The sequence below is a fragment of the Carassius auratus genome, unplaced genomic scaffold (genome assembly GCF_003368295.1).
Source record: "Carassius auratus strain Wakin unplaced genomic scaffold, ASM336829v1 scaf_tig00214714_1_2670353, whole genome shotgun sequence".
Taxonomy (NCBI): domain Eukaryota; kingdom Metazoa; phylum Chordata; class Actinopteri; order Cypriniformes; family Cyprinidae; genus Carassius; species Carassius auratus.
This window is the reverse complement of record NW_020527778.1, coordinates 1,192,550-1,214,867: the sequence shown is the minus strand read 5'-3', so window position 1 is coordinate 1,214,867 and position 22,318 is coordinate 1,192,550. Positions and strand designations below refer to the sequence as shown.

General features: G+C 33.9%; 2 protein-coding genes across 5 annotated transcripts; one reads left to right on the top strand and one right to left on the bottom strand.

Annotated features, from left to right (window-relative positions):
• Window positions 1–915: 915 nt before the first annotated feature.
• On the top strand, window positions 916–18,965 carry LOC113092749 (carnitine O-palmitoyltransferase 1, liver isoform-like). Of its 3 annotated transcripts, none has more exons than XM_026258466.1 (20): window positions 916–1,003; window positions 1,105–1,166; window positions 3,327–3,469; window positions 4,644–4,783; window positions 5,944–6,115; window positions 6,795–6,896; window positions 6,983–7,120; window positions 8,230–8,307; window positions 8,426–8,533; window positions 9,157–9,244; window positions 10,225–10,420; window positions 10,939–11,127; window positions 11,281–11,386; window positions 12,229–12,345; window positions 12,429–12,593; window positions 14,027–14,155; window positions 14,448–14,603; window positions 14,875–14,988; window positions 15,079–15,171; window positions 16,051–16,179. In XM_026258466.1, the coding sequence occupies exons 3-20, from the start codon at window positions 3,329–3,331 to the stop codon at window positions 16,177–16,179; spliced, it is 2,361 nt and encodes a 786-aa protein (XP_026114251.1). In that variant the 5' UTR covers window positions 916–1,003; window positions 1,105–1,166; window positions 3,327–3,328. The 3 variants fall into 3 exon arrangements, with proteins under 3 accessions (XP_026114251.1, XP_026114252.1, XP_026114250.1); XM_026258467.1 differs by having other exon boundaries at window positions 926–1,003; window positions 1,108–1,166; XM_026258465.1 differs by lacking the exon at window positions 916–1,003 and having other exon boundaries at window positions 1,010–1,166; window positions 16,051–18,965.
• On the bottom strand, window positions 16,937–22,061 carry dnaaf3l (dynein axonemal assembly factor 3 like). 2 transcript variants are annotated; one of them, XM_026258495.1, is made up of 12 exons: window positions 22,013–22,061; window positions 21,642–21,724; window positions 21,438–21,550; window positions 21,270–21,363; window positions 20,943–21,103; window positions 20,671–20,847; window positions 20,288–20,410; window positions 20,076–20,198; window positions 19,715–19,934; window positions 19,441–19,555; window positions 19,265–19,339; window positions 16,937–19,166 (listed from the first exon to the last, which is right to left on the bottom strand). In XM_026258495.1, the coding sequence occupies exons 2-12, from the start codon at window positions 21,721–21,723 to the stop codon at window positions 19,028–19,030; spliced, it is 1,422 nt and encodes a 473-aa protein (XP_026114280.1). In that variant the 5' UTR covers window position 21,724; window positions 22,013–22,061; the 3' UTR covers window positions 16,937–19,027. The 2 variants fall into 2 exon arrangements, with proteins under 2 accessions (XP_026114280.1, XP_026114279.1); XM_026258494.1 differs by having other exon boundaries at window positions 21,909–22,054.
• Between the last annotated feature and the right edge of the window lie 257 nt (window positions 22,062–22,318).

Here is a 22,318-nt window from a genome sequence, read left to right as displayed (position 1 = left end):
ATGTACATCTTGACTTCAGTGATTGTGTGAAAGGTGAAACGTGTTCCGTGCTGTCACACAGGTACTCCCTGTTGTGAAATAGGTCAGACGAACAGCTTATGTAAAACAAGAATGGGGGTCGAGGGCCTTGGTGGTCTTTCCCCACTTCTAAGAAAGGAAATGAAAACACAACCAACCTGTGCTATGTCTGATGTAGTAACTTTATTTGTATAAAAAATATTATTGAATTATTCATGAATCATTCAATAATTTGAATTATTTTATTAAAATATTTAAAATGTGTAATATAATTAATAATATTTTATGTAAGTATTTTTGTATAGATTTTTAACATTGAAAACACCGAAACATTTTTTTTTTCTAATGTTGTGTACACCCACGTGAATTTGAAGTGCAAGGAAAGTATTTTTCTCCTTTTCTTATAGATGTTTACATCACTTGGCATTTTTAGAGTCATTATTTTTTAAATATTTGTGAAATTGTTTATAATTGTTTTCAACATTTTTGGAAACATCAATACTTCAGAATGTTAACACATTTAAAAAAGATTGAAGATTCTCCATTGTATCATCTCAGCATCTCAGGCATCCTTATTTAATTGTAAAAGCATACATACATATACATATACATATACATATACATATACATATACATACATATACATATACATATACATATACATATACATATACATATATATATACATATATATATATATATATATATATATATATATATATATATATATATAGTACAAACCTGTATATGCTCAGTAAACCATCAATGCTGCTTGTTTGGCCGTGATCCTTGATTGACAGCTCTGATGTCCAATCACAGCGAAGCCTCCAACGCTTTGCGCGGCATTCTATCCGCTCATTGGCCAGCTCGCTCCACAGAAATGTCATTGCCTCCTGACCAATCGCAGCGCACTTCCGACTCCGAGCCTCTTGTTTCCCGCCCTCTTCGCTGTATCTGTTACATTGTTTCTCAGTTTGTATCAGAGGTATTTCAGTTACGCTTCACACCAGTGAGCACTCAGCATCTATATTGGGGTTATTACGCGCTTATTAGTAATTATTTGTTTATGTTTTTGTTCCTCAAAAGCAGTAGGGGCGAAAGGAGTCCGTCACTTTGTTCCCGTCATCAGTAACATCAGTAAATAGCAGGTAGGGATGTTTATTTCTGATACTAATGCTAATATGAGGCGTGATGATTGATGGATGATGGAAGTATGTGGGATGTTTTATACAGGATACGGTTTTTTTAGAACTTGTGTGGAAAGCATCATCCGTTATTGGCCTTTATCATACTTTAAATACGTTTCCATCTCTATTTTAATGACATTGGACTCCTAGTTTAGCTGCACGCTGTCATCACGATCTTAAAAATCTCCTCACATGCTGATCATGCTGTTTTTTTTTTTTTTTTGCCTCTATGTTTGTTTCACCCGCTAGGCTTTTTTTTTTTTTTTTTTTTTAGATTTCTGAAGGTAATTAATTATTAACTATTTTGTTATGCAATAAACCCTATTGATCAAGGTCGGTGGCTTTGTTGGAGGATTAAATTATAATTTAATCGATAAACCTAGCACCTGTTCTTTACGGATTTATATGTCGTGTTAAGCCCTTTATTTTTTTATTGCATTTTATTAATTATTTATTATTATTGAGTATTATTTTGCTTCTTTATTTCAAATGGACATATTCCAGCGCTTCAGTTCAATATATGTAAATTAATGTAAGTAGTTTTTTTTTTAATTGGGTTAAAGTTCATTCCATTCATTTCTCTGGAGCGCCCTCTTCTGGTCACTGGTGAAAGCGCCTCATTTGCATGTTTAAGCGGTGTCCCGTGGGATGACCATAGACAGGATGACGTGGGATTGCTTTTGCAAACTCGGATAGTGTTTTGAACGTTCTTTCTTTTCAGAACTTTGATTAATGATTAAAGTATTTTGCACTAATTACACACACACTTACACAAACCACACACACACATACATATACAGTATATACATATATAAAAGACATGTTTTTTCATCAGTTTCATTTTTTTAATTCAGATGTTAATTAATAAAAATACATATTTTAACTCCCAACTGCGAAAATGTTTTAAAAGGCTACTAATTTATTTAAATATTTTATAATTTATTAAATAAATTAGTAGCCTTTAAAAAACATTTTCGCAGGTGGGAGTTAAAATAAGTATTTATATTAATTAATATCTGAATGAAAAAAATTTAACTTATGAAAAAGCATGTCTTGATGTTCTTGACTCAAACTCATGATATTAAAAAAATACATTCATTAAATCCAAATGGTGTAAAAAAAATTACTTGTTTTTATTACAACATACTTATTTTTAGTGTTATTTTCAATGCTCTGTGTGTGTGTTCATGATGTGTGTGTTTGTTCACTACTTACTGCTGCGTGTGTGTGTGTGTGCACTTTGATGGGTGAAATGCAGAGCACAAATTACGAGTATAGGTCACCATAATTTACCACATGTCCTTTTCTTTCTGTTCCTTTCCTTTTTAACGTTTTTAGATTCATTTGACATTAACAATGCTATGTGTCGTTTGTTCATATGCATTATTTTAATAATTCTTGGACAGTGTAACGCTTCTTTTACCAAGCCAGTGAACGTCACTGTACATATGAAGATGAATCTTGAAGAATACAGTAACAGTGTTTTGGTTGAGCAGACTGGTAGTCACAAGAAAACACTTTGCTCCTGGTTGCCATAACAACACAGTTGCCATAGATACATCTTGTCTGGATGTAGATGTGATTTTATTTATTATTTTATGCATTTAGCAGAAGCTTTTATCCAAAGTGACTTACAGTGCATTCAGACTAAAAATTTTACCTAACATGTGTTCCCTGGGAATTGAATCCGCAACCATGTGCTACTAACACAATGCTCTACCACTGAGCCACAGGAACACTATATATAAAGTCTAAGTGTCTTTTCTGTCTGAATGAGAAATGAAAGCATGACCAGGCTGGATAAAAGCAGAAAGAAGAAGAGTTTGGAAGGAAGTTTCCCTTCAGTTACACAAGCTGGAAACTGACTCTCTGGTAGCTGTCAATCGCATAAAATGAACCCTTAACAGAAACGTCTGTATCAGAACTCACTGCTCTTGCCTTAATGGATCATAGCTCTGCATGTTGAACTTGTAATGGTTGGTGGATGATGTTCAGTTAAGTGTAAGGGAGATAAAGAGCTGGAATCATGCACTCGTATGCACAAATTACTGTGCTTTTGCTGCAGTGAAATTTGAGCTGCCGTTTTTAAAAGCCTCTGTGTTTGTTTCACACTTTCTTTAGAAATGGCAGAAGCCCATCAGGCCGTGGCGTTTCAGTTCACGATCACTCCAGAGGGGATCGACCTGCAGCTGTCCCATCAGGCCCTGAGACAGGTCTATCTGTCAGGTGTCCGCTCCTGGAAGAAACGCGTCACACGGCTGAAGGTAAACATGCATTACACACACTAACGGCTTTATAGGTTACATGAAGGGCTATTTGCAATGCATTTAAATTCCTTTATGTGGTGTATTTTATATGATAAATCTGGGACTTGGTTTAAAAGAGCCTGTATTGAAGATTTTGTATTGTAGTATTTTATTTCATTTTTTATTTTAGGATCAAATGCACAACTGAACAATAAAATGCACAATAAAGTCTTCATTACAAAAGCAAATCTAATTTTTATTTTATACTTATTTTTGTTTCTGTAATACTAGTGCGTTTAATGTTGATAATGGATCTGTAAAGTTGATTAATAAAAAAAGTATTTATTTTAGGATAAAATGCACAAATTAACAATAAAATAAACAAAAATATAGTTATTATAAAACCTAATTTCTCTTTTTGATTTTATATTGTCGTCCACCAAATCTGTCCGATTTATGTTTATTTATTTATTTGTTAATGTAATATTGTGCTTAACTTTGGTAGTGCAATTTTATGTTTGATTTTGAAAGCAAGCATTTATTCATTATATCATAAAATGCACAAATAAACAATAAAATGCACAATCAAATCTTTTTATTGGCTCATTTTTATTTTAATCTGCCTGTTTTGTTTTTGGACATTTATTTTTCGATAATGCATTTTTATATTTTGTAATGAAAACAAACATTTATTTATTCTAGACTAAAATGCACTAACGAACAATAAAATTGAATATATCATTTTGATAATTTGTCGACTAATAAATCTGCCTGTTTAGTTTTTTTTTTGTAATTATTGATGTTGATAATGCATTTCTTTTTTGTTTGTTTAAAAAAAAACATTTATTTTACAGCAAAATTCACAAATGACAAAAATATTCACAGTAAAATCTTTATTACAAAAGCAAATATCTTTTTTTATATATATATGTATGTAAGTGTGGTTAATGTCAAAAATAGATTTTTTTTAATTCGATATAAAAACAAACATTTATTTATTTTAGAATAAAATGCACAAGTGAAATGAAAAACATTAAAATGCATGATATAATATCTATTACAGAAGCAAATAGCTCATTTTGATATTGTGTCACCTACTCGATCTGTTTAATGTTTATTCTTTTTTTTATGTCAGTTATTCTCACAGATTCCTGTGTCTTTTATTTATTCTGTCCATCTTTCTCCTGTACAGAACAACGTGATCACTGGTGTGTATCCCGCCAGCCCGTCCTCATGGCTGTTTGTTGTCATTGCGATCTTGGCCACCATGTACACACGCTCGGACCCTTCCATGGGCCTCATCGCTAAGATCCAAGAACATCTGCCGGTCAGGTAATAGAGGTCACATAACCACAGGGAAATCTGACCCTTGCTCAGAACTAGCAAAACAAATGAATTATCTGCAAGTGTGAACCATGTTAGTGCTTCAAATATGATTGTCATCCTCTTATGTAACTCACCTCGAAACATATTAAAAGTGAACTCATGAAAATGCCTGAGGAGGGTGTGTACTTCCACACACCTTATTTCAGGAAAAAGCAGAAGAGATGCAGTTTTGTGTCCCTCGTGTGTGTAATAATTAATACATTAAATAATGTTTAGAATAGATGATGCTAACTGTGTGCAACTTATATTAAAAATTATATATATATACAAGGATGCATTAAATTGATGAAAGGTGACAGAAAAGATTTATATTTCAAATTACTAGTCATCAGAAAGCAGGTTTTTCAGCAGTGATAACAAGAAATGTTTGTTGAGCAGCAAGTCAGAATATTTCTGAAGATCATGTGACAATGAAGACTGGAGGAATGATGCTGGAAATACAGCTGTGCATCACAGGAATAAATTACATTATATTCAAATAGAAAGAGTTCATTTAAATGGTAATAATATCTTAGAATATTACAGATCTTACTGGTTTTGGTCAAAAAAATGTAGCCTTGGTGAGCAGAAGAATCTTTTTTGAAAATATTAAAATATTAATCCCAGACTTTTGAATGTTAATGTACATGTTTTTAAATTGAATAGAAGATATATATAATATATTAGATATATATATTAATATGTATGTTTAATGTAAAAAAAAGATTTTCATAAAAATGATTTAAGTTATATCTCCAGTTTGTCAACAAATATTTTTCCCATTTTTAAAATAATGATTCACTCCATGATATATATATATATATATAAAAAAAACTTTCACTGACAATATCATACTTTAAAGATGATAACTTAGGCACATTTTGTTTTTTAAGTTGGAGACCATAATAAAATCTATAACCTGATTTTGCATATTAAACAATCATTAAAAAAGTTCACTGATAGACTATTTCAAATTCTTTTCCATCACTCGTTTCTGATACGATACGTCAAAATGCGCATAAAAAGAGGGTGATGGAAACATATCTATTGAGTGTCCTAAGAACTAATAAAACATTTATTAAAGTATTGCATATAGCAGCTTTAATATTGTGTCTGTTTCTCTGTAGTGATTCTCTGAGCATTCAGTGCCGGACGGTGGTTTCTGCCGTCTTGTTCAGTACTCTGCTCTGGTTCTCGCTGATCTTCACCATGAGGCTTTGTCTGAAGCAGTTACTGTCGTATCACGGCTGGATGTTTGAACAGCATGGGAAAGTGTCCAACACCACCAAAATCTGGGCGGTTAGTACAGTCATACTGTCAGACACACCTAACCTACAACCACCCAAACGGTTAATGAAGGCACATATTTACAGCATTGGTGGAGCCAGTGCTCTTTTGTCAGGGTTCGATGGAAGCATGCTATAATTATTTTAATTGTACCTAATTGTCAATGCATATTAACCCTTTAACTATATGGGACGCCTACATGTATTTCACTATATTACAATTAAATCTAATCTAATCTTGACAAACTATATATAATTGCAAAGGTCTAAGACTCCCAAATATATGTTTTACCTATGTTTTTTGTTAAAAAATGATGTAGGAAAAGTAATAGATTAATATATGACAAGAGTGCACCCTCAAAAATCTTTTATTTTTTTTAGTTTTGATCTTTGTTTAAAAAAAAAAAAAAAGACTTCTTCGTTGCCTTTTTCTCTATCGCAGAAATTATATATCAACTGACAACTTAAAATCTCAAAATTCATCCTTTAAAACCCATTTTTAAATCAGACATTGCATTACCATGTAAATGGAACATCAACATCATGTTACACAATGTTTTCATTCATGAATTATAAAAATTTAAGTTTGGATAGTCCACTATAAAGTCTATGTTCAAAAACGTGAGTGACAGTTAATTAAACTGGATAAGAGAGTATTTTAACATCTGAATCACACTTTACCTTGTTTTCAGGGCATGGTCCGGATCTTCTCAGGCAGACAGCCTCTGTTGTACAGCTACCAGGGGTCTTTGCCCAACCTGCCTGTTCCTGCAGTCAAAGACACTGTTAAGAGGGTGAGATCATCATTATGTCATCATTTTCACCAAAATATATTACTAAAAAAAAAAAACACATTCCAAGCTGTCTCTCTCATATGTAGTACCTGGAATCTGCGCGTCTGTTGATGAGCGATTCTGAATACGAGAGGATGAAGACTCTGGCCAAGGAGTTTGAGAGCAGTCTGGGAAACCGCCTGCAGTGGTACCTCAAACTGAAAGCCTTGTGGGCATCCAACTATGTGAGAGCAAGCAGCAAACCATACACCTTACCTTCACACAATACCTGTCGGTCTTCTAATGCAACCTTAAAAATGCTCTCTTTTTCTTCTGTAATCTCACATTAAACATTCAGGTTGGATCTGACATATAAGGAAAATATAGGATGGAATTTGATTTTATGCAACAGGAATTGATTGTATTGTAAAAAATAGAAAATAAAGGTGAAAGTAAGAAGGATTTGTGATGTGATGAGTAGAAATAATTGCATTATTATTTTATTTTGATGAAAGTTTATGAACATTAATATTTTATTTAGAACAAAGTGTGTGCTCATAAGCGGAGATGTGGAATTTAAAATGTATTATGTATTACATATTAGTTTGAATATGGGCTTTACATAACATTACCATTATTAAATGTTAAATTCAGTTTGAACATTACATAACAGTACCATTATTAAATATTAAGTCTAATATGTGCGTTACATACCAAATATACCAGAAGTCGTGCACAAAACAGCTGAATTTTAATTACATTTTAATCAAAGATTACACTAACAAACAGTTATATTTAATTTTGAATAAATAGTTAATTAGCATAAATGAGGAATTTAGTATTTAAATTAATATTTATAAAATATTAAGTTTAAAATGGGTGTCACATGCCAAATTAAAGGTGATTTGAGGAGAAGATGCCGTTACATTTTGTTAAAAGAGTCTTAATAAGCAGAGACAAGGAATTTAATATTTATTAAATGTTCAATTTAACATGGCTGTTGCATAGCAAAAAAGTGGGTGTTTAATATGGGCTTTACATAACATTAAAAATCTTAATAATTTTTTTATTTTTATTTTTAGAATAAATAGTGTGCTCATAAGTTGAATTTAATATTAAATTTAATATTTATTTAATATTATGTTTAAATTTGTATTGATTTTAATTTATTATTAAAATGATTATTACATTTAATATTAATTTAATAAGACCGCAAATACGGATGGTTTTAATTTCATTTTGACCTGAAAATCATATTTTGGTAGTGTGTTTGAACTGTAGGATGGTACAAAGATTTAGGTTTAATTAAGGTTTAATTTGAGAATTCTTTTTTTCTTATGTCTGCATCTTCAAGGTCAGTGATTGGTGGGAGGAGTATGTCTACCTGAGGGGGCGTGGCCCACTCATGGTCAATAGCAACTACTATGGAATGGTACGGCTCACAGTAAAAACTTTTTCAAAAGCATTAAGCAGAAAGTTATAGTGGTTAAGTGCTTCATTTTTTTTTTTTTTTTAATCAAGCCTCTTGAGTGCTTCTCTTTCTTCCTCAGGACTTCCTGTACGTGACACCTACACCGATTCAAGCTGCTAGAGCAGGAAACACACTGCACGCGTGTCTCTTGTACCGCAGGAAACTCAACAGAGAGGAAATCAAACCTGTGAGTCCACATTGCAGTGCTGACAGATGTGATTGTGCGATGGGTGAAACCTCTCATTGCCCCGAGCGATGACAGAGATTGATCACAGAGCTGTTTTTAGCTGTGCATTGAACTTTATTAGGCTATGGATGGGTAAAGGACACTGTGATTGTGTATAGGGTAGACCTGCAGTGTTTTGCATAGTTTTGCAAGAGAACATATAATGGAAAAACGTTTTGTATTTTGAAAGTTTAGTGTGCATTGGTCAATCTAATATTATACATCATAAAACGTCATCATGAGTTCAATCTGGTTTTTCATGGCAACTAAACTATTTGCATACTAAGCAGATTAGCATATTTATATATCCAGATTTATATATAATCATGTTTGCAGCTTGGCCTGTTTTGATGATTGAGCTTTTGAACTATGCCATGTGGAGTTTAGGTATTCATTAATGCTCTCAAAGGTACAGTAGCAATAACAGATTAAACCGGTAGTCCAAATAAAATTTGTAGTAAGAATGAATATTATTTTTTAATGCACTGTTCCTTTAATTGTGGGTGAAGGAGGTTTTAAAATACTTAGGAAAACTAATTTTTGGTTCAAGTTACATTGACTAACAGTATACCTCTGTCTTTTAGAGTCGTGTGCCGGTTTTAAATGTGCCTTTGTGTGCTGCTCAATGTGAGAGGATCTTCAACACCACACGCATTCCAGGAGAAGAGACTGGTAAGGCTAGATTTTTTTAATGGTTTTGAAATCAGTCTCTTATGTTCACCCAGGCTACATTTGTTTGTTTAAAAATACAGTAAGAACAGCAATGTCATGGAATTTTGTAAGTTTTAAATAACTATTGTTTATTTGAATGTATGATAAAATGCAATTCATTCTTATGATGAAAAGCTGAATTTTCAGCATCATTCCTCCAGTCTTCAGTGTCACATGATCCTTCAGAATTCATTTTAATATGCTGATAGGAAAAATTTCTTATTTTTTTCAGTGTTAATAATGTTAATTAATCAGTGTTTCATTTGTTGATTAATAGCAAGATTAAAAGAACAGCTTTTTTTTTTAAATAGAAACCTTGTTTAAAATTATGAATGTCTTTACTGTCACTAATCAATTTAATGCATTGTTGATCAATAAAAATATGATTACTTAGATATAGATATATAGCTATTTATAATTACTAAAGACAACTAGAATTATTTATATATATATATGTATGTGTGTGTGTGTGTGTGTGTGTGTTTGTGTGTGTGAGTGTGTTTGTAACAAATATACATAAAAAAGGCATCTTATAAATAAATAAACACACACACACACACACACATATATATATATTTTAACATCTATTTGTTCTTCTCTTTAAACGGTTTCATTTTTCAGCTTTTCATCTACCACATTTCCTCATACTTTCTAGGATGTAAAGATATTTGACATTAGTCTATTTCCTGTAAGGGTCAAAAGTACAAACACGTCTTTCTGTATAAACTCACACAGACAAACAAACCCACCCCGGACAGGTCTTGTGTGTACCGTACACACATACTGACCCAGATACACACTGGGATGTGTCCTTGTCTATGAGAATCTTCTGATCTACTTTTTGGTCCATTTGCTGATGCTTGAAAAGCACATAATACATGACGCATGTGGGCAAACCGTGAGAACCTGCTTGTATTTACTAGTCTTCTGTGTGTATTTAGACTCGCTGATCCACTGGCAGGACAGCGAGTATGTGGCGGTGTTCCACCGAGGACGTTATTTCCGCCTGTGGCTGTATCACGCCGGTCGCTTGCTGTCTCCCAGAGAGATCGAGCACCAGATTCAGCATATCCTGGACGACCCGTCGCCCCCTGTGCCCGGAGAGGCCAAACTGGCAGCCCTGACCGCAGGGGACAGGTAGTGTCTGCCGACGCTCTTTAAATTCACTCGAATTTATCATTTGTTTTTCAAAGCAGCATCTGTATTATTATTGCTCATATTTAGCATTATTTAGTGATTTACACAACCTTAACCAAAGTTAATCTGTTAATCTTTGCAGGTTGTATTTATTAATAACGTAATTATTCATAACAGTTTATTTATCTGTCAATCATATATATACAGTCCTTATATATGTGTGTGCAAATATGTTAAAAACAAAAATGTTATGTATTTTAGTATCCTTGAGAGTATCCTTGTTTTTTTAAATCTTGTAATTTTAAAGCTTTAGTAATTAAGTTGTGTTTTTGTCTTTTTATGATATAAAAGACAAAAAATATTAAATATAACAACCCCTTATTTTGGTTTTTCACATACAGTTTTCCACTGATATAAAACATAAAACATTATAAAATCCAATTTTTTACAATTGAGTTTTGATTCTTTCTTTATATTCTTGCTATGAATGCTCAGATGTTTTGAACTTCATTTCCCAGAATCCCTTGGGCCCAGGCCAGGAAGGAGTTCTTCAGCTCAGGAGTGAATAAGAGATCTCTGGACTGCATTGAGAAAGCAGCATTCTTCGTTGCCCTGGATGATGACGAACAAGGCATGATGGGAGATGATCCTGCCGGCAATTTGGATCGCTACGCCAAGTCCCTCCTGCACGGCAAGTGCTACGACAGGTGAGATGTTCGTCCAGTTTCATCCATCAGTTATGTTACAAAGATACTAAATGTAATCTGAACTGTAAATAGAATAAATTGTGTCTTACACAGTGAGACATGATCGTCTCTGTCTTTACTATGGCACTGTTTTACGCTGTGTTTGTGTTGCAGGTGGTTTGATAAGTCGTTCACTGTGGTGGTGTATAAGAATGGGAAGAACGGCCTCAATGCTGAACACTCCTGGGCAGACGCACCTATAATGGCTCACGTGTGGGAGGTGAGACACTGAAGAGAATGTGTTTAGATAATAATGAAGTATACTATCAGATAAACTAAATAATGGATCACACAGGATTCATTCAATGTATTAAGCATAAGATGCCATAATCTAGTTTTAATTCAGTCATTCTTATGTAATACGGATTGCAGTGAAAACAATAATCAGGTAGTTATGTTGTTAATGTTATGGCTGATATAAAAATTCTGTTCTATTTTGACAAAAAAAAAAAAAAACATAAAAAATTAATTGATCATTTTAAATCCTGTAAGTGAATTCAGGCATCACAACTTTATAATGTGCAGTATGAAAATGTATATTAATTTAGAATTTGGCTAAAGATTACATTTAACTGCATTATAAACATATTTATGTTTTAGATGATGGTAAATGTTATCTAAATGTAAAAATAAAGGAAACAATGCACTATCAACCCATTTTTTAAATAAATAAACAATATAAAAAATATTTTGAATTAGCTTTTATTTTTATATGTTCAGATTCTTTTTATTTTTGAGTAATTTTATGTGCTTTTGTCTTTTTTTTTCTCTTTAGGTTATTTATGTTTGTTTTAATTTTAGTCATTTACTTTATTTGCTAAGGCAACACTCTTGTTTACATTTTTTAAAAGTGTGTTTTCATTTTTATATTTGATTTTATTTCATCTTAAGTTCAGTTAAATATTTTAGCTGTTTTAGTTAACATCTGTTTTGCTAAGCTACCCATTTACGCTTACTTAAAACGTTCACTATTCGTTTGCTGACTTGCATTGTTATTCAGTTAATGCCATCTAGTTGTCACTATTATGTTCTCTTATGCCACTGTCGCTTTGTCTTTCTCAGTATGTGATGACGACCGATTGTTTCCAGCTGGGTTATAATGAAGAAGGTCACTGTAAAGGAGACGTGGCCTCCTCCCTTCCTCCACCTACTAGATTAAGCTGGGACATACCTGTAGCGGTACAAACACACCGTCACACCTTCTCATGTTTACAGACAGGACGTATACATTGAATAATACATCTTCCTGTTTGTGTATTTAGTGTCAGGAGCGTATCGAACGCTCTCTCGCTGTGGCACAGACACTAGCCGATGATGTCGACTTTCATGTGTTGCCAATTCAAGACTTTGGCAAAGGTGCCATCAAAAAGTGTAAAATCAGCCCGGATGCCTTCATTCAGATTGCTCTACAGTTGGCCTATTATAGGGTAAGACTTCACCCACACAAAACCACAAGTCGTGTACCTCCAATTCACACTAGCAGAAAATATAGACTCATAGCATCTATGAATATACTTCACAAACTGTTTTGCTTCACAAACACTGTGGCACAATATGTTTTGTTTGTATTTTTTCATTACTAGATGAATTGTTTTATAGTTTAATGTAGTTATCTTGACTTCGTTTTTACTGTATATTACTTACACGTATGACTTTTATATCTGTATTATATTATGATATATTAAAATGAAGTTACATATAATAAGATTGAAACATGTTAGAAACATTTTGTTGTTGTTGTTGTTGTTGTAGTTTTTTATTATTTTTTTTTACAAAATGAGATTTAAGACCTTTTAAGTCCTTTTCATTACTGTTTGCACAAAATTCTGAAAATGTATTTTGTAAAATTTAAATAATTAATTTTAAATCAAGCTCCAAATTAAATTAATAGATAACACAAATAAATATCTTCATATAAATAAACTAAGGCCTGAGCCCTTTCCATTCAGTTAGTGGCAAACACCGTATTCATGATCCAAACATGCTGCATTTTCCAAACTTAATTGCATGTTGAATCATGTTAGAAACATGTTAGAAGGATATTAAAAAAAAGTTAACAACATGTTAGCAATAATAAAACTTTTTGGAAACATACTAAACATGTTAAAACAGTTCTAAAACAGTTGGTAGCAACATTTTAAACATGTAAGAAGCATTTTAAAACATGTTAGCAATGCTTTGAAACATGTCAGAAACACACTAAACATGTTAGCACCAGGCCAACAATATATTAAGACATGTTAGGAAAATACTTAACATGCTAGTAAAATGTTAAGCATGTTAGAAGCATGCTACAAAGTTAACAACATGCTAATGATTATAAAACATGTCATGTTATAAAAACATACTAATCATGTTAGAAACATGTCAAACTTGTTAGCAACATGCTAACAATATGTTAAAACATGTTAGAAGCTCAATAAACTGGTTAGAAACATGTTAAATAGTGTGTTAAAACATGCTAGATTCATTGCTAAACATGTTAGAAGCATATGTTAATGTTAAAACATCTTAGAACACCGAAACATGTTGGCAGCATTTAAAACATGTTAGTTACATGTTAAAATATGGTATTAATATGTAAAGAATGTAAGCAATGTGATAAAATGTGCTAGCAATGTGTTAGAAGCTAGAAACATGCCAGCAACATGCTTAGAGAAATTAACAACATAAAATAGGTTAGCAATTGCTTAGCATTACTCTAACAAATATACAAACCCCAAGAAGCAACCTAGCAACTACATAGCAACCACCCAGAACACTCTAACAATTTTATGTAGTTATATTGTATTAAAATATAAACTTGACTGAATAATTAAACGGTAACATTCTTCTGCTCTCATTCCTAACTCACCTCCAGAATCGAGGCTCGTTCACTCTGACCTATGAAGCGTCTATGACGCGTCTGTTTCGCGAGGGCCGGACTGAGACGGTGCGTTCCTGCACCAGTGAGAGCTGCACCTTCGTCAGAGCTCTGGAGGACGGAGAGGTAACACATACACTAATATATAAACTTACTGATGAAGAACAGTTCCAGTACACACATGCATTTAATGTTCAATTTAATCACCATGAGTGATGCAGGTTATGATGATAGTCATAAAAATGCATTTAAATTCAGTTTTTTTTTTTATTATGAACTAATAGAATAATTTAAGTACTTTTATTTTGCGTTTGATTACTTTATTTCTCACTGTGTTGCTACACTGTGACTCATTTAAGAAAAGTAAATTCACAAATTAAAGAAAAGTGCATATGTAAGCATCTCTCTCTGTCTGTAGAGTAAAGAGGTGTGTCAGCATCTCTTCCGTACTGCGGCTGAGAAACACCAGCAAATGTACAGGATGGCAATGACAGGAGGAGGAATAGACAGACACCTGTTCTGCCTCTACATTGTGTCCAAATACCTGGGAGAGGAGTCGCCTTTCCTTAAAGAGGTGTGTAACTCAGGGAAGGGCTCAGAAGCAGAACAAGGAAGTTTAACTGTATTTTGCATTCGTGTCATAAGTGAATGAAACAATTGTGCAAAGAAAATTTCCTCATTCTTTCCCACATTTAGAACAATTTTATGCATTGTGATTCTGCATTCCTTTCAGTTCTCATTACCATAAGGCAAAATATCATTCTTGTTACTGAAATAATGGTTAAATAATAATATAATTATAAAAAATGTCATGATGTAATATTAAATGTGTGTGTTTTCTTCAGGTGCTTTCAGAAACATGGCGCCTCTCCACCAGTCAGACTCCTCTTCAGCAGGTGGAGCTGTTTGATTTCGTTAACCACCCTGACTACACCACCTGCGGTGGAGGATTTGGCCCGGTCAGAAATATTCATGCATATTCACAAATTTACTCTTTGTCTGTGTGTGTGTGCATTAAATTCATTAAATCATTTGTGTGCTCTTGGCAGGTTGCAGATGACGGTTATGGTGTGTCTTACATCATCATCGGAGAAAACATGATCAACTTGCACATTTCCTGCAAACATTCTTGTCCTCAGACTGTTAGTACACTGTGCTTTCATTAGCAATTTTCTGAAACCATAAAAAAATTGACTTGCAAATGAATTTATAAAATGTCTTTCTGAAGTTAGGATCTACCCTAAACTATTTTTGTAAATTGAAATTAAGCTGAAATAAATTAAGAATTTTATATGATAAACTTAAACTTAAATGAAAAAGATGAAATATTTTCTTGGCAGCTAACTGAAACTGGTATTAAAATTGTATAACATATAACAACAAAATTACTAAACCTTAAACAAAAATAAAAATGAAATCTGAAAATATAAAAATAAAATCTAATTTAAAATATTGACAAATATAAATAATAGCATAAGTCTACTGATAGAAGCAAGAAAAAGTTTAAATGCAAAGTGTATTTAACAAAGAACATTTTAAATTACTAACTCAAAACTAAAACTGCAATAAAAATAGCTTATATATAGCTTATATATATACACAAGTCCGACTCTCTAACCATTAGGCCATGACTGCCCCTAAAATGAAAATCCTGTCATCATTTACTTACCCTCAAGTTCTTCCAAACCAGTATGAATTTCATTCTTCTGTTGAAAACACACACAAAAAAAGATATTTGGTAACCAAACAGTTGCCAGTAGCCACTGACTTTCATAGTATTTTTTTTCCATACTGTTAAAGTCAATGGCTACCAGCATCTGCTTGGTTACCAACATTCATTCAGTACATACAGGCTTTGAACAACATGAGGGTGTCTAAATGAGGAGTAAATTTCCATTTTTCGGTGAAAGATCCCTTTAAGACAAATATAAAATTTTGGCTTTCTTTATCGTGCTACACCTGGTTACGAAAGTGTTTGATGAAAATGATGCTAATTTGTCTATTTTCTTTCTGGATTGTAGGACTCTCACAAGTTTGGAGCTGATATCAAGAAGGCTTTGATGGATCTCCTGGAGCTGATGTCACCAGAGAAACCAGACCCGTCCAAAGCTGAGCAGAACCACACGAAGAACAGAAAAAAAGACCTGTAGAGGTTGAACAGATCACCCATGACGGTCAGAAGACATGAGGTTGAATATAACAAGGAAATAGCGTGTTTGTGTGTATGTGTGTTCGGTTGAATGCACGTTTGTTATTATATGCAAATCTGCATTGATACATTCCATGCTTGTTGTAAAAAAAACGATGCCATGAAGCCATGAACAACATATAATGTAAAAATGGTGGAAGCTGCTTCGTCTTAAAATGCATTAGTTAGTAAAAATGTATAAGAGGATTAAGAGCAAGAGATAGTTTGATAGGGGAAAACCTTGTGTGTTTTCCAGTAGGACCAGTCCATTTATATTTAGTTTGGTCCTCATTTTTTAATAATGAAGAATCAAAATTATTAGCATACATCACCAGCAGGGTGATGGGAGTCTAATGGTTAATGATCTGACCAGTAATGGTTGTAGGTTCATTGCACTTAAGCTTGACCGAGGATCGAAGTAATGCATCACCTCTGTACCTTCTGATGAAGGCACTTCACTGCTCTTACAGCACAGTACATCACATTCACATAGAAACTCCCCATCTGAACTGCTCAGTTTAAGGTGTAATAATAACTGGAGCTTGGACTAAAATCCAGTGTCAGTTTACTTGAATCCCAGAGCAGAAGTATAAGATTTCAGTGACTAATGACTCAGAATATTACATGTGACTGCAGTTTTTATGTGATTATCCAGATACATTGATGTGTTGATCTCACTATTAAGTCTAATTTTAAGTTTTTTTTTTTTAGTAAAAGTCCTTTTTTTTTTTTTTTTTTTTACACAAGGAAGAGTTAAGATAAAATAACTTAATAACAATTTACAATTAATTTAGCAAATTTAAGAATGTGTAATAGGTCTAAAGAAAGTGATGTCTGAGAAGGAACACATTTGTTAATATCTCAATATTTCAAATGCACAGTTTAACTTCAAAGAAAAATCAAGGCCAGTTAATTGCAAATAGTTCCTGTTTACTTTACAAAGACATGTTTCCTTAACAAAGCTAGGTATGTGATACAAAATCTGATATGGTTTTGATTTTAAAAGGTGTACTTGGAATTAAATCATTTGGTTAACCTTCTAATGAACTAATTAGACGGCCAGAATGCTTTCAAAGCTAAATGTGGTCATGATTTTTATATATTCAATAATAATAATACTAAACCCTTTAATAAATATTCCACGTAAATTCTATTTTCAAAAAAGTAGAGAAGTGTTAAGCTTTATTTAAAGGAATATTTCACCCCAAAATGAAGATTTGCTAAAAAAATTTACTTGTCGTTCAAGAGTTTGTTTCTTCATCAGATTTGAAGAAATGTAGCATTACATCTCTTGCTCAGCAAGGGATGCTCTGCACTGAATGGGTGCCGTCAGAAAAAAAGTCCAAACAGCTGATTAACATCAAAATAATCCTGAAGTAATCAACTTGACTGTAAAAACTGTGTTTGTAATGAACAAACTCATCATTAAGATGTTTTTCACTTAAAACTGGAGTTCATAATCCATAATATTTGCTTTATCCAGTGAAAATGTTGTCTAAATCAGGAGAGAAATATGCACAAATCAAAGCACTGTTTACAAGACAAAAACAGTTCTAAATAAATATGTTGTTATGGATTATGGACTCGTATTTTGGCCAGAAGTGACAGTTTAAAGTTAAACTGCCTGAATGATAGATTTGCTTCTTACAAACACACATCCTTTAGCTTCACAAGACCTTAACTGATTGACTGGATTGGTGTGGATTACTGTGTGGACTCTCATTTTGACGGCACCCATTTACTGCACAGGATCCATTGGGGAACAAGAGATGTACAGTTAATTTCTGATGAAGAAACGAACTTAATCTACATTTTGGTTGGTATTTCAGTAAATTTTCATTTTTGGGTAAACTATTCATTTAAATTACTGACAGAATAATGAAAAGAAAACAAGAGGTATTATAATATGAATAAAATAGACCGATTAGAGTTGAGAGGCAGGATATATTCCTGTAACTAACTATACTACTATAACCACTTTGATTGAACAATTGCTGCATTAGACACAACATCAAAACTATTACACTTTGCATAGGACAAGAAGGTGAATTAATGAGACGCTCATCAACATCAGAAATGTACAATCACTGTACAGTCTGCATTAAAGCTGTTTTTCACCAGGATGTCACTTGGCCGGACTGAGAGCAAGGGCTTCTAGACATCCTTGAAGTTTTTCTGTTTTGTCCTTGCAATCTGTTGGCAGCTCTACTCTTTATTGTGTCTGTACGCCCTCATATTAGCCATTTAAAACAATATAAAGTTGCCTTTCAAGTGCACAAGACCCATTTGCACAACTAGATATGTCATTGTGGAAATATTATATATATGTGTCTATATCAAAAAGTTCTTGTCTTTTTTCTGTAATGCATAACACTGCTTACACTGTTTGAGTTTTAACCTTACTGAAGAATTGTACTGTTGTTGTTATATTATTATTATTATTGTCAGTATTCCAATGATTAACTTGAAACTGAGAACAGTAGCAATGCAAGCGTTTGTGTAGTGCTGATATTAGTCTGGAGCAGCAGTGTTTTACAGTACCTCATCTTTCTGATGAATGTTGAATCATCCAGCGATCGATCTCTCTTTCCTCCCGGGACAGTACTGCATTCTGTTTCTCTGACTTTCTTCGGTTTCAGACTATCTGTACACTGCTTTACACTTTCTCTCTTACCCTGGAAATCTGTCATTCCTTGACATTTTGTATGAGAATGAAAAGGTTTTTTTTATTAAAACTGTTCAAGCACAGACGTGTTGGTGGTTTTATTATAATGATGTTTGTTGGTATAATATCTCAGTGTCAGAGTCCTTCAGTTTTGTTTCTGTGTGAAAACTGCATATACATCACTGCTCTGGTAATGCGTTTCTGTGAATCCCGATTCTTCAGCGATCTCCTTCACTTTGTCAGCAAAACCTGACACTTGCTCTTTTGAAAGGTCCAACAGGAAGCTGAACAAGAAAAACAGAGATTGTGAACATTTAATGGAGATTTGCTTATTAAGTGTGTGTAAAAATGTTGACAAGAGAACAAATGATGATGGACTCACTTTGCTAACTCTATTATTAGAGATGCATCAGGCGCTGTGATCTCCCTCAGAAAAGAATCCAGCTGATGAACCATACTGAGAAAACACACAGAGATCGTGTTATTCTGTATGTCTGCAGATATTTTTGACACAAACCCAGACACTGTTTCTTTAAGATGCATATAAACCGGCTTCACCTGGCTGAACAGTAGATGGTGTTAAACAGGTTCCTGTATTTATTTTTGAGAGGAAGTTTGCTGAGTGAGTCTGGAGACAGAAATTTCACTTTCACTCCATTCACATTGAGCAAATCTGCAAAAACACACAGAAACAAATATATATATATATATATATATATATATATATATATATATATATATATGTGTGTGTGTGTGTGTGTGTGTGTTATAACAACTGCAAACTGTTTTGTGGCTTTTAGTATATTAAATATTTGACACAAGACAATGTTACCAAGCACTTGTGTCTGTTGTTCTGGATGTTGCTCAGGTTTTGTGTGAGTTTGAGAGGCACATGGATCTTTCTGTGTCTTCTCTTCTGTTAGGAGACTGTTTGTGGATTGACAACAGGAACTTGAAAGGTTTGGTTCATTTTCATTCAGTAAAGAGCTCCCTCTAGTGGAAAGAGATTCAAATAACGCCAGGACGTTCACTTCTGAAATATCCTGAGCTGTCTGAGAGAGAGAAAGGTTGCCAGAGAAAGGGGAAATCATGATGCAAATATTACTGCAATTCGATATAAATTAATTTTTTCTACTTTTTATGAGGTTTTCATCTGTGACTTTGACTGGGAGGTAATGCACTAGTTCTTTCACCTTCACATGCTGGTTGTTCTGTTTCTTCAGCAGATCTTTGTTTTCTGTCTCTATGCCGAAGGACAGATATGGACTGGAGACGATGTCGCCCCAATAGCCTCTAACAGCGACCCGATCTCCTCTCTGGTACAAACACAGAGATTTACAGTTGCATGACCATCTATCATGGGCCACACAAAAACAATATTATAGCAAAAAGTCAATCTACTCACATGATTGAACACTCGTGTGGAGAGCAGACTCTGATTGGCTGTTTGGTAGAGCCCCTCCCTCATCTCAAAAGCTACACCGCTTTCTCTCCATTTCACATACTGATGTTTGCTAATGACACCACACTGAGACAGAAAAATCAATACTAAAATAATACTGCAATGAGATTGGTGTCACTTTATAGATGGAAATGCTATGAATAATTATTTGCAATTTAGGTGCTAGTAATTCAAAATTTAATTTTAAAAACGTAAAATATTGCCTGAAATATGTCTATTTGCAAGATGTCTGTGTAAAATTGTAACAAGAGTTTATTATACACTGCTCTGATTGGTTGTCAGGAGTACAGGTGTATAATAGTGTCTCATCTGGTACTGGTACATACGCCGCTCTGGTGCAGTTTCATAGTGAGATCCCAGTCGAAACAGCCCTGGCGTGAGTCATAACGTGTCCCCAGGTGCTGCCGAACACGGGCATCCCAGACCTTACGGACACTTGCTGGAACTGAAGGCGGCCGTTCCCACAATTTAAAGATCCGTACCAACTCATCTCTCTCCTTAAACTGATGAAACAACAGATGAGTCGATATTACTGAGCTGAGTTTGGTTAAGACATACAGCTATACATGCAGATAAAACTGATGAATGTATTCTGGACCTTTAGAAGGCTTGTATCAAGGCAAGGATGGGTATCCGAGTCAGAAAACAAAGTGTTTGTGATAGACAGAGAGAGCTGAGATGCGGCGTGTTTCAACGTTTCTTCCGTCTCTTTGCGAATCTCAGAGTTTCCAAACACCTCCAGAAACACTTCTGTCTTCTCTGAAAAATACATCACGAAGCGTTGTACAACAGTACAAGCATTTATATTTCTGCACCTTTGAAATATCTAATTTATAATTTATATATTTGATTTATATCATTTATATTTATTAACAATTAATAATTTTAAAAGTACTTTTCATTATGTATATTTTAAGGTACATACTGTGTAAACTCATGTTCTCAGGGGTCAGAAGTGATACATAAAGTAGTACTAGCTGTCTGGCAACAACCTCCATGCTGTTCTCAATCACCCAAACCTGCAACCAACCACACACTTCATCATTAACACGTCTGATTTCAGACAGATGCTCTGTGTGACAGAATCCCTCACATGTAGTGTGTCCGAGTCTGTCAGTCCAGTGATGGTCTTCAGGATGTGTCTGGGATCTGCGCTGCCCACCAGCAAAATATTCAGCTCTCCATGAGGCCTCTCTCTGTGTGTGTCTGTAAGTGTTACATAATAATGAGAATCCAAAAACTTTCATAGATATTCACTGTGTTTAGTGAGAAGCTGTTAGTCTGTTTTGAAGGTTACCTGAGCTCAGGAGGTCTCGTGCTGGTCCGAATCCCCACCAGGTCACACATCCCGCTCCCTCAACAGTCCGACCCGCGCTCATTCTTCATTAACAGATAGAAATTGTAAATTAGGATGGTGTCTGAGTTCGACTAGCGCTATAAAATAACATCACACTCTTCCTATCCCGTTTTCAGGGGAGTTTTGCAGTTTGGTTAGCTAGCAGCAGGCTTAGCTTGTATATCGTAGCAATATTTAGGTAACGACAAGAGGAAAAAACGTTCTTACGTGTAACGTTACAAAGTATGAAGTATATTGATGCGCACAAGTATTTGTAGCCGTATATATAACAGATACGTAGCAAAGTGAAAATAATCTTCTGTGAAACTCACACCACTCGCTTCTCGTGACGTTTGCAGAAGCTAAAGTTTGGAAAGCGGTTGCTTAGCAACAAGGAGCGTGCGATAGATGTGTTGAGTATACGTCATAGACTATAAAGTATCTATGCGCGCGACATCTAGATATATTTTAGATTTAACTTTTTTTTCCTTACAAACAAACGTGCCAGAGTAATTTAAAATGTATAATTATTACCAAAAAATATTATTATTTTATTTAGCATAACTCGTTTCTAAGGTGACTGTTGTGAAGTATTCAGTAAAAACTAAGGTCAGCTCCAATCTAAAGACGCTTTTATG